Raw genomic sequence first — 13,086 nt, 5'->3', positions numbered from 1 at the left:
TATGGTGGTTAGAGCAAATTATGACACTTTTGGTTGTGGGCAAACATTCTGTAAACTGCCATTAGAGGTGAGGAGGCTTTCTGTGCACTATAAAAAAAGCACAGAGAGCAGGTGGAGAGGCAACAAGGCTTAGGCCCCACAATCTGCCATAATAACCCTTCCATTTACTGCTCCAACACCTCCTGCCTCCAATTCCTTTGTGTGATTGAAGTACTTTGACAGTTACAGCATTTAGTTGGTCTTCTTATCTTCTTCTCAACACATTATTGTTATTTGAACTTTCCTGTATATTAATGCTTTTATAACTATTTACCCTAAATTGAGACATAAAATATAAATGCCAGCACCAGCTTTTAAAAATTTGTTCCCCTTTTATTCAGTAAAAGACAAAAAGTCCATAACATTTACAATGTAAAAGGAAGCATGAGTAAGAAAGTGAAAAAGGCAACTTGTTCAAAGTCTAAAGATGAATTGATTCTTAATTAATAAGAGCTTCAATTAAGAGCTTTTCAAAAAGTCTCATGGTTATTTTTTTGTGGTCACTCTGTTTAGGTATGTTCTAATTAAAAGACAATCAAAATGGTCGTGTTATCAGCCGATTAGCATTTTCACTAAACACTGTAGTCATTATGAGACTGCAGTACGGGGCTTGTTGAGGTTGTGAACTGTTGCTGGACCTCTGATGTAGTGCCCTTCATTACTCTGTTGATGTTTCTCTGGTTTGATAATGATCCACTTATGTCTGCCACAGAAGCCCTTCTTCTTAATCATCATATGAATAAATGAATGTACATGTAGTGCATTGACTAGTTCAAATGTAATAAAGATGTTTTAGTACTATAAGAGGGATAATCAGTCAATATATCAATCAATCATAATATATGTATACAGTATCTATCTATCTATCTATCTATCTATAGATAGATAGATAATTTTAGTATATGACAATTTTCATATATATTTTCATATACTAAAAAATTATATACTAAAATTATATACAGTTATATATAGAAATTCTCTGTGATATCATTTGCAGTAAAATGCATCATATTTTTATTTATTTTGCTGAATGGATTGATTCAGCTATAATCCTGACTGGATAGCTTAATGTTAGTGTTCTCTGTCTAATGACTTGTGAACAGGTGAAAAACGCCCCCCAGGTCTCAAAAACAAGACTGCACAATCAAAAAGAAAGAAAGAAAAAAAGAAAGAAAGAAAAATATCTCCCTTTTTTGTTGTTGTTTTTTGTTGCTTTTTCCACAGTAGATACAGCAGTCATGATGACTTTCTGTAGCACTGGAATAGTGCCACAGCGGGGGTTTTCAAAAGATTTGGATGCACTACCCCGTTACCATAATATTCATTGGAAGATATGTAATAACTATTAGTAGGCTAATTATCAAAAGAGTGAATTTTCTTCTTAATTAGGTTATCTTGGAAAGAGCTGTGACAGAGAAGCATGGAAATCTGGGATGCAAAAACCAAAAGCTTTGGAGCTCATGCTTTATCATTAGTTCAATACAGTCCATTACCCAAAGGCACAGAACAATGCAATTAACCCTGCAATCATTTATGTAGGCGCTGTATGTATGGGCCTCATACTTAATCCCCTCTTAGACAGTTAAGCTCAGGCATCATCAAATGATCCAGCCAAGAATCTATTCTGGCTCATCTACACTCCCATTTCTCTAGTCTTTCTAGTTGAAGTTAATCACCACCTCACCAGCTACTGATATATTTTTAAACAAACTGCCTTAATAAATGCATCATTGTTAATGCTGTTTAAATTCACAATTTCAAATCATATTTTTGAGGTGTAAAATGGACACAAGACAAATCTGACTACACAAATATAAAAATTATTTATTTTATTTTAGAATTTATAGTGCTTTATATTCCAGTATATTTTGTATATGCTGCATTTGTATATATTAGACAAAGATAACCTGAGTAAATACAAGGGTTATCAATGTTGAAGATTGTGCTGTCCTCGCCCTGAGTCTCTTAGTTTCACCAGCTAGACAGCGAGATAACGATGCTCCAATAACCAGACTTATTTTCCTTTTTGCGCTGATTTATTGAAGAATGGCCTCTGACCATTGCCTTCTCTTTGACCATCGTAAAACTGAAAGTACAAAATACTGTATTAGCTAACTAACATTGTAAACTAGCTTGTTACACTCTTACTGCAAGCTAACAAAATAAAACTTTCAAATGTACAAATTATCGTACCATTTTTACACAAAACAAAAGATAATAATTATTTTATCGACACTCATACTTACAGACATATCTTGTCCAAGGCAACAACATTTTAAGGTCTGTATCAGCTTAGAACGATAACATTACGGTATCACTTTCCGCCATCTTTTATTTCTTCTTCACGTTCTCATTTTTTCCCAAAGTAACCGAACCCAAAGTAGCCACTAGAGGGAGCTCTAGGGCAGCTTACAACTATAATATCCGATTTAAGTTACAAAAGGCAGAACACTCCCCGCCTGGTACAATATAATTGTGCCACTAGAACAAACTTCTCTAATAAACATTTTGAACAGTTTAGGGCTATTTCAAACACTTATTTATCACTTGATAAAAGCAAAACCATATCAGCGATGGGTCTCAAAAAACACTTTTTCATTTCCATCTTTCACAGTCTTTACTTCTGCTTTTCGAACCTTATTGTCCTTGCTCTCAAATGTTCTTACAACTTTTCCCATGGACCAGTCATTTCTGTGTGCGAGAGCATCTTTCAATAGCACAACATCACCAACTTTTATGTTTGTTTTATCATCAGTCCATTTTCTCCTTGGCTGTAGTGTTGAAAGATATTCACTTTTCCACTGTTTCCAAAAAGAGTCTGCCAAACACTGTACTTGCTTCCATTGCTTTGAGTAGAGGTCTGGCGGTCCAAAGCTTCCTGTTGGTGCAGATAATGCATTGACCTTTTGTGTAAGGAGCATTGCTGGAGTGAGAAGGTTTGGTTTGTCTGGATCTGTTGAGACTGGTACAAGTGGTCTTGCATTCATTATTGCCATTACTTCTGCCATGAATGTACTTAACACTTCATGCGTTAGTTGGACATGTACGGCTTTCAACAGAATACCATCTAGGATGCGCCTTGCTACTCCAATAAGTCTCTCCCACGATCCACCCATGTGTGATGAGTGTGGGGGATTAAACAGCCATGTGCATCCTTTCTCTTGCAGGTATGAGTTTAGTTCTGTGTCCTTGTGATCAATTTGCAACTCATTGCATGCTCCAACAAAATTTGTACCTCTATCAGATCTGAGTATTTGAGCAGGTCCACGGATGCAGAAAAATCTCCTTAGCGCATTGATGAAGCTGGATGTTGACATTGTTTCAATGAGCTCAATGTGCACAGCTCTCGTGGACATGCAGGTGAAAAGCACAGCCCAGCGTTTACTGTCTGCACTCCCTCCTCTGGTACGACGTGTGGTGACCGTCCAGGGTCCAAAGACATCCAGTCCTACACTAGTGAACGGTGGCATTGGTGTCAGCCTGTCCACAGGTAAATCTGCCATCTTTTGGGTCTGAAGTCGTCCTCGAAGCTTTCGACAAAGAACACACTTGTAAATAACAGAAGAGACGAGCCGTTTACTGCCAATAATCCAAAATCCAGCACCTCTGAGCGCTCCTTCTGTTAGGTGACGCCCCTGATGTGCTATCTTCTCATGATGGTATCTAATAAGAAGGATGGCTATATGATGAGCATTTGGGATAATGAGTGGATGTTTCTCATCTTTTGTTAGGTTAGCAGGTGCCAATCGACCTCCTAGTCTGAGGAGCCCATCTTCATCAATAACTGGATTTAACCTTTGAAGACAGCTTTGTTTTGGAAGTGGCAGATTTTCTTTTATGCATCTGTACTCTTCTTTGAACGTTTCACTTTGTACTGTGTGAATGATGAACTTTGCTGCTTTAGACACTTCATCTGTGGTGTTAGTTTCACTGAAACACTTCCAGCCTTTACCTTCTGTGCTCGTTTTCTTGAATGATACTGCCACACGCTTTAGTGATGCAATAGTGCGACACAATCTCATCCAATGAGAGAATCTTTCAAAACGGCATGGCTCTAGCTGTGTTACTGAGGCTTTGGTAACAAAACTTGTTATATCAGGTCTGATCTCTGCATCTGTGTCAGGATCGATCAGTGTGAAACTATCACAGTGAGACTTCTCTATGTCGTGTTGTGTCAAAAAGGAAGGACCACTAAACCAGTTTGTAGAAGCCAATGCAGAAGCTGCAATTGGTCTAGTGGCTGTGTCTGCTGGATTGTCACTAGTGGCTATGTAAAACCACTGTGCTGGATGTGTAGTCTTTCTGATTCTAATCACTCGGTTAGCCACGTAAGTGTAGAACCTCTTTGTGTTGTTGTGTATGTAACCAAGAACAATTTTACTGTCTGTGAAAAATCTGACAGTGTCTACTTCAATGTCAATCTCATCTCTAATGAGTTCGTACATCTCTACAGCTAACACTGCTGCACATAACTCCAATCTAGGAACAGTGTGGGCGGGTCTTGGGGCTACTTTGGACTTGCCCATGATGAAACCTGTGTGCCACTGACCTTCACCATCAAGAGCTCTCAGATATGCCACTGCTCCTATGGCCATGGTGGAGGCATCTGAAAATATGCACAGTTCTTTTTTCACAGCAATGGCCTGGGAGAACGAGAGGTAGCACCTCGGTATCTGAAGCCGCTCAAGATCCTTCAATGAGCTTCTCCATCTGCTCCATTCATCTTCTCTTTCTGCAGGAAGTGATTCATCCCAGTCCTTTTGCTCTGAGGTCAATTCACGGAGAAGAGCTTTTCCCTGCATTGTGATGGGTGACACGAAACCCAGCGGGTCATACAGACTGTTAACAGTGGCCAAGACACCTCTCCTGGTGAACGGCTTTTGTTCGGTGGTGACGTGAAAGGTAAAACAGTCCTTTTTAAGATTCCACAGTACCCCCAAGCTCCTTTGCAGGGGTATGTCGTCCAACTCTAAATCCAAGTCTTTTAGATCCTTGGCTCTCTCGGCAGCAGGAAACGCTTCCACTACTTTGTGGTCATTAGAGGCTATTTTATGTAGCCTTAAGTTTGACTGTGCCAGCATCTTTTGAGCGCTTGTGAGTGTCTCAACAGCTTCTTCCACTGTTGCTGTGGATGCGAGACCATCATCAACGTAAAAATGTCTCATTACAAACTGCTTTGCATCCTGTCCGTGCTCTTCTTCTCCCTCGACTGCAGCACGCCTCATACAATAAATAGCCACAGCTGGGGAAGGGCTATTCCCAAAAACATGAACCCTCATTCTATAGTCACAAATACCTTGGTCGGGATCATTGTCTTCATACCAAAGGAATCTCAGATAATCCCTATGATCCTCTCTCACTTCAAAACAATAAAACATTTGTTGCACATCAGCTGAAAATGCTACAGGCTCTTTCCTAAAACGCATAAGGACACCTAGTAGTGTGTTATTTAGGTCAGGTCCACTTAATAAGACTTTGTTAAGGGACTGTCCCTCAAATTCTGCACTTGAGTCAAAGACTACTCTCAGCTGATTAGGTTTTTGTGGGTGGTACACACCGAAGGATGTCAAGTACCAGTGTTCTTTGTTTGAGTCCAAAGGTGGAGCGACTTCTGCATGGTCATTGTCCAGCATGTTTTGAATGAATTCGATATATTGTCTTTTCATTTCAGGGTTCCGGTCCAATGTCTTTCTGAGAGATTGGAGGCGCTTGAATGCTTGCTCTCTGTTACTCGGAAGCTCTGGTCTTGGAGAGCGGAATGGCAAAGGCGCCACCCAGCTGTTACATTCATTTTGATACACCTCCTTCTCCATGATGTCAATGAAGTCTTTGTCCTCTACTGACAGTGCTGGTTTGTCATCATCTTTTGTCCTGTCAAAAACAGTTTCTCCCAGTTGATTGGTGTTTGTGTTTCCCCTGTCCTTTTTGGGGTTAGGGTGTTTGATTTGAAACGTGTTAGGACATGGGCAGAGGTAAGAAGCACGGCCATTCTGAAGAATATGTGTTTTGAGAACACTCACACTAGGGGGCTTATGCGTCTTCCCCATGCAGGCTTCTCCAACTATAACCCAGCCTAAATCCAAACGCTGCGCGTAAGGTGTATTGTGTGGCCCATTGATTCTCTCTCTGACTTTGTGTACCTGTATAATGTCTCTTCCCAAAAGCAACAGAATAGGTACTTGTTCTTCTACAGGAGGTACTTTTTCAGCTATCTTCTGTAAGTGTGAGAACTTCATGGCCACTTGTGGAGAGGGAATCTCTCTCCTGTCGTCTGGAATCATGTCACATTCAATCAGGTTTGGGAGTGGGAGCTTTACTTTACCATCCATTGACTCAATCATGAAGTTTACTGCTGTTCTGCCGACATTATCTGACAGTCCTGAGCATGTTCTGAGCTTGTAAGTCTCTGAGCGTGTCTTAATATTAAAGAGCTCAAAAAACTGAGACTTAGCTAGTGACTTGTTACTTTGTTCATCAAGCACTGCATACATCTTTCTAGCCTGTTCTTTTTCGCCTTCTGGATAGACTAACACAGGACTTATTTTTGAGTATGAATGTGCGCTATCTGCATCACCACAGACTTCTGTGCATTTGGAAACAACTGAGGCATTTGCACTATCCTGTGTCTCCCCGCCATCATCTTTATCAGCTCCAGAGCTCTCAGCTGGAGCAGGGGGTGGACCTGGATGTAGCACTGCTAAATGCCTGTCGCTACCACAGTCCATGCATTTTATTTGAACCCTGCAGTCCCTTGCTAAATGTTGAGTAGAGCCACAGCATTTAAAACAGATTCTGTTCTCTTTTAAAAATGACTTGCGCTCATCTATGGGCTTTGCTCTAAAACTCTTGCACCTTTTAAGAGGGTGAGGCTTCTTGTGTATTGGGCATACCTTGTCAGGGCTTTCTATAGGCTTGCTGTAACTATTTTGAGGTGAACTAGTGTCTGTAGGAATGTCCGTTTTGTGTACACTAATCACTTGCCTGTTACTGCCTCTGAAGCTTTTCTCCTTCTTGAAGCTTGTGTTGGCAGGAGGTGTGATGACAAAGCTTGGGTCGTTTCTTATTTTGGCTTGTTGTCTTACAAACTTTGAAAAGACACTGAAAGGGGGGAAAACAACTTTATGTTCTTCTTTGCACTTTGCTCCTGTTGCAATCCATTTTTCCTGCAGTCCATATGGTAACTTTTCCACAATGGGGTTGACTCCGCGAGCTGTGTCCAAATATGAGAGGCCTGGTAGGTATCCTCCATCTTTTGCACATTCTATTTCCTGCAGAACGTCACCCAGCTCTCTTAACTTTGTGTTGTCTCTGTTGTTTAGTTTGGGAAACTGTTCAATCTTTTTTAACAGTGCATTTTCTACCACTTCTGGAGATCCATAACATTCCTCGAGTCTTTGCCACACAAGGTTGAGAGCTGCAGCTGGATTAAAGACATGGACTGCTCGGATTCTTTTGGCCTGGTGACCAGACTCAACTCCAAGCCATTTGACCATTAAATCTAGCTCCTCTTGAGCTGTAACGTGCAAGTCTTTAATAGCACTTTGAAATGATGCCTTCCACACCCAGTAGTTTTCTGGGTGGTCATCAAACTGCAAAAGTCCAGTACTTAACATTTCCCTCCGTGTCAGGTACCTTGTAATATCCTGGACACCCTGTGTCTCTGTTGATGTTTGAAGAGTGTTGTACGGATAAGGTTTGGGGGAATCCAGTCTCTCTCTCTGTTGTGTTTGGAGTTCCACTTTAACATTAGCCTTTTGAGCACTGTGTGAGCAGTCGTTGTCTATATCTGCATTCTAGAGCTGGGCGATATGAGATTTTTTCATATCACGATATGTTTTTTTCATTTCAGGCGATAACGATATCTATCACGATATAAGCCAAATAACTATATTTGTAAGATTTAAATGTGCCGTTGCTCACAAGTAAAATGTGAAATAATCAGCAGCTTGTTTTTATTTAAATATTTATTTCCCATAATAAGTTAAACAGGGTAGATGTACTTAAGGAACATGAGACTTTTTCAGATAAATAAAGGCAAATATTGCAAACTACACAAAAGGCAGCCGCTAAAGCGTTTAAGTTTCAAAATAGAACAAATGAAACAGACTAAATTGTCAATTCCACTTAGAAACAAAGTATTAATTCTAAAAATAAATCTTAGTTTGTTTTACAGAAGAACAGACAAAACTGACTAACTTTTGTCAATATCAAATAAACTGAGAACTAAAAGGAAATTCTCAATCTCTCCTTGTTGTATAGCTTAGCTTTTCAAACAGTTTTAACAGTTACTTTAGTCTGACAAAAGCCGAATGACGAATTAGCGCTTCCAGTCAGAGACTGAGGCTACGTCCACACGTACACGGGTATTTTTGAAAACGGAGATTTTCCGTTTTCGTTTTAAAAAATAATCCCGTCCACACATAAAAGCAGAAATGAAGGAAAACGCTGCTATGAACATGCCAAAGCAGCAGGTGGAGCTAGATTCCTAACCGTGCAGAAATGTTGGCCAATCAGAAGTCTAGAAGCCTCGGTGGGAAAAAGTAAACAAAGCTGGGGCATAGAAGCAGAACCGAGTCGTATGTGTGGACGGACAGTAACTGTGTGTATATGTAAGCATTTAAACACTGCAGAGAGTAGAATTAACAGTATTGTAGAAATTCATTTCACCGAAACAATAACGTGGCACACAGTGTGACGCATGCACCAGTTTATTGTATTTCCAGACTTGCTTTCGGCACAATTTACAGTGCACGCTACTCTGTTTTTGTCAGACTTGAAATAGCCGAAATACCTTCACACTACGGAACTTCTATGGCTCTTCCGTTCGACAATCTCTCCGGCATTGGAACCATCATCTGTTTTCTCTTCGGTCACGCTCGGTTGATTTTTCTAGTCGGCACACTCATTTCCTCCATTATGCGCTGGCTCCATTACCCGCTGGCTGCTTCCCAAAGAAACACACGTGCGGCTTGGCACTTGTGCTGTACGTAACAAGTCACGCGACGTGACGTTGCGGCTGTGATTGGTTCGGCTCTGCGCTACTGAATTTGGATCGGCTGACTTTTTTTTTTTTTTTTTTTATGAGGACAAGAGCGGCGAGGTCTATCGCGATAGCTTAATTTCTCTATCGAGTAAAAGTTATATCGCGATACATATCGTTATCGTTCTATCGCCCAGCTCTACTGCATTCATAGCCATTTCGCATTGTTCACGTGCAGCTTTGTGACAGGCAAGTGGATCTACTTTTAATTTGAATCCTTCAAGGCAAATATCTGAGTGTTTTTGTACATACTCTGCTGTGCGTTGTTTTGGACTGGCGGGTGGTCTCACCAATGGATAGCGCAGTTCACTTTTTGAGAGTCCCTCCTCCTCTTCTTCATAAACTGCAACCTCTGCTTCTGCAACTGCAACAGCCTTTTGACAGCTCAAAACATGTAAATTAGCCTCAAGTTCAGTTTTTTGTTTCATTATAGCTGCTTCTCTTTCTGAATACGCCAGCTGTGCACGTGCAGCCTCTGCTTTTGCTCGTGCTTTAAGTGCTGCAGAACTTGTGGATGAACACTTGGACGTACGCGAGCGTCTAGACTCCGCCTGTGTGTCTGCGTTGCTTGCATTATCCTTGTTCTCCATATCCTCTGCGTTGTGCACTTGTTTTGTTTCTCTTTGGTCTGGTGTTTCTTCCTCTTCTGGAAGATCCAGTTGATATTGCTTTCCTGACCGTAGACTCATAACTGATGTGCTGAAAATAGCTCCTCGTGGTTGTGCCCGCTGCGCTAATGTCTTTTTACTGTGCTGTCCTCGCCCTGAGTCTCTTAGTTTCACCAGCTAGACAGCGAGATAACGATGCTCCAATAACAAGACTTATTTTCCTTTTTGCGCTGATTTATTGAAGAATGGCTTCAGACCATTGCCTTCTCTTTGACCATCGTAAAACTGAAAGTACAAAATACTGTATTAGCTAACTAACATTGTAAACTAGCTTGTTACACTCTTACTGCAAGCTAACAAAATAAAACTTTCAAATGTACAAATTATCGTACCATTTTTACACAAAACAAAAGATAATAATTATTTTATCGACACTCATACTTACAGACATATCTTGTCCAAGGCAACAACATTTTAAGGTCTGTATCAGCTTAGAAAGATAACATTACGGTATCACTTTCCGCCATCTTTTATTTCTTCTTCACGTTCTCATTTTTTCCTTTCCCAAAGTAACCGAACCCAAAGCAGCCACTAGAGGGAGCTCTAGGGCAACTTACAACTATAATATCCGATTTAAGTTATAAAAGGCAGAACAAAGATAGTTTTTAAAGGTGGATATCATTTATTAAGAGAAAAGTTAGCCAACCCTTTTTGGCCCTGTGTGAAACGTGTGAGAATATGATAGAAGTTATATAATTTTCTATACAGTGCAAGCTAGAGAAAAGTGTGAGACAGCTACACTCAACTGCTACTATGTCACATACACTTGTTCAAATGTTTGTTCACGTAAATATCTAATCAGCCAATCACATGACACCAATTCAGTGCATTTAGAAATGCAGACCTGGTCAGGTAACTACTTGATACAACCAAAATATGCAGAAAAGCATCTCTAAATTCACAACATCAAACCTTGAAGCAGATGGGCTGTAGCAGCAGAAAACCCCACTGAGTACCACTCCTGTCAACTAAGAACAGGAAACTGGAGAGGGGAAGACCAGAAAATCATTGCCTGGTCTGATGAGTCTTGGTTTCTGCAACATTCAGATGATGGAGTCAGAATTTGTTAAAAAAAAGGAGGGAAAAAAAGATGAAAGCATGGATCTATCCTGCCTTGTGTCAATGGTTCAGGCCGCAGCTGGTGGTGTAATGCCATGGGGGATCGTTTTGTGGCACACTTTGGGCTTTTTATTACCAACTGCACATCATTTTAAGGTATTGTTGCTAACCGTGTTCATTCCTTTAGAACCACAGTGTACCCATCTTCCGATCACTGCTTCCAGCAGGATAATGCAAAATTCCACAAAGTTCAGATAATTTCAAACTGGTTTCCTAAACATGACAACAAGTTCACTGTGCCCAAGTGCCCCTCACAGTCACCAGATCCAGCAGAGCATCTCTGGGAGGTAATGGAACTGAAAATTCACATCATGGATGTGCAGGTGACAAATTTGCAGCAACAGCATGATGCTGTCATGTCAGCATGACCAAAATGTTCTTAATAACAAAGTGGCCAATGAGTGTTTATTAAAGGGGGTAAAAAAGTGAATAGCTTGGAAATTACTTTACCTACTAAGTCAGAAATAACACAGTTCATAAAGAAGTAAAGGAAAATCAATACCTAAAGTTAATTAATATTTAAACATTGCCTCCAAAATAGGCGCTTCAGCCTAACATGCTGGCACACTTTACTCTCTTACATGACTGGTCTTCAAATGACTCTGGATTGGCATACAAGGCGTGAAACTGCTGGAGGGTACGAATGAGTATTAACAAATCAAGCCTCTGTTAAGTTCTTCAGGCATTCTGAATGTTCTATTAACCAGATGTCTTGTAACACACATCAAGCATGAGATAACAGCACTTGGCTGATTCGATAGCACAGAGAGTCAGTGTCTGTATAACAGAAACAAAGGAGCTCCGTCATCCTTTGTGAGTTATGTGCAGTATTTTTAATTAAAGACTTTTTGTTAATAAAATCACATTCCTTGAGTGGAAATTTCTTTCCACTCTTATTCATATATTTTCAGCCACAACTGAAACAAAATGACTAAATGATTAATTATAGTATAATTTGAAAATACATTTGCCCCTAAGTGATTAATCACCACTTGTAAAATATAGTCTTGTAGTCCCTCCTGGTTAACATATTAAAGAATGTATTAAATTTTAATGTTTAATTATAAAAACGATCTCAAATGAAATATTTATGACTTTTAATGATTTAAGTGCTGATTTTGATTCAGAGCTACCATTGAAAAACAAAGAGTATACTTCCTCCCTGGTAATATAAGCATCCCGAAATACTGAGTTAAAATGCAGCTCTGTCAAACAACTATATCTCTTAATACATGGACAGGTAACGGATATTAGCAAAGAAAAGGATAGCTGTACAAGTTTTTCAAACTAAGCACTGTTTACTCCCCTTAGTACCTCATTCATCCAAATTAGGTCATATACTGTAAAAGTAAACTTTACCTATCAAAACAAATGGCTGATAATGGATATGCATCATTATTGTGAGCTGATGTGTGGGAAGAAGGAGAAACAGAGGCTAAAATCAATGGGAACTGCACATTCTTCCCCTCATGGCAGAAAGGAGACCTATTATGGAAAAATCATGATTTATGTCAACGGCAGGAGGGATATCAGGTTGGGCAAGGGATGGAGGTGTGAGCCAATAATGATAAATGCCTCAAAGCACACCCAACCCCCATACACTCTTCTCAAGTAGAAGGCTCCATACGCTATGACCAGTGGTGATGATCTTCAGCGGCTCTCGTTTTCCTCTTCTCTCCATTCCATCACTGCTCTAGCGCTTCTCAGTATTTGCAGCACAAAACTCTCCTGCAGTCTTCCATGCTTCCCCTTTATCTCCCTGTTTCTTGCCAACAAATTCTAGCCCCCCCCCCCCTCCCCCCTGCCTTTTTTGTTGTTGTCTCTTTCATGTGCTCTGTCTATATAGAGACCAGAGCTGCTGCCCATGATGGATTCAAATGATCCATCGCTTTTGGGAACACAGAGCAAGGCAGTCACCTTTAAGCTGTGACTGAGTAATCTGTCTCTGTCAGACATCTCCTGTACATGCAACACGGCCAGACAGTGAGCAAGTAGAAGACAGGCAATGAATAAGAGGAATGTCCAGGATGGTGTATGGTAAGAGATTGAATATAAAGAAAGAAAGAAAGATTCAGTGGAGTTAGCTGAATTATTACTTGGTTTAGCATTTAGCATTGCCCAGCTACCAAAGACAGACTTGTTCATAACAGAAACACATTGAGCTGGTTATCAGTGAGAATTAGCAACAAACGAAAAAGTTGTTAACACACACCATTAATT

At 40.3% G+C, this 13,086-nt stretch overlaps 1 protein-coding gene across 1 annotated transcript; it reads right to left on the bottom strand.

Moving 5' to 3' along the window:
- Positions 1-1,978: 1,978 nt before the first annotated feature.
- LOC120723317 lies at positions 1,979-7,816 on the bottom strand. The gene has a single exon (XM_040014705.1). It carries the CDS (start codon positions 7,650-7,652, stop codon positions 2,607-2,609), a length of 5,046 nt encoding a protein of 1,681 aa, XP_039870639.1. The 5' UTR covers positions 7,653-7,816; the 3' UTR covers positions 1,979-2,606.
- Between the last annotated feature and the right edge of the window lie 5,270 nt (positions 7,817-13,086).

The sequence above is a fragment of the Simochromis diagramma genome, unplaced genomic scaffold, assembly GCF_900408965.1.
Source record: "Simochromis diagramma unplaced genomic scaffold, fSimDia1.1 OVJJ01000676.1, whole genome shotgun sequence".
NCBI classification, from domain to species: domain Eukaryota; kingdom Metazoa; phylum Chordata; class Actinopteri; order Cichliformes; family Cichlidae; genus Simochromis; species Simochromis diagramma.
This window is presented reverse-complemented; position numbering and strand designations above follow the sequence as displayed.

Excerpts from the sequence above, each read along its gene's own strand:
- LOC120723317 (XM_040014705.1), bottom strand. The coding sequence starts at position 7,652 with ATGTTAAGTACTGGACTTTTGCAGTTTGATGACCACCCAGAAAACTAC.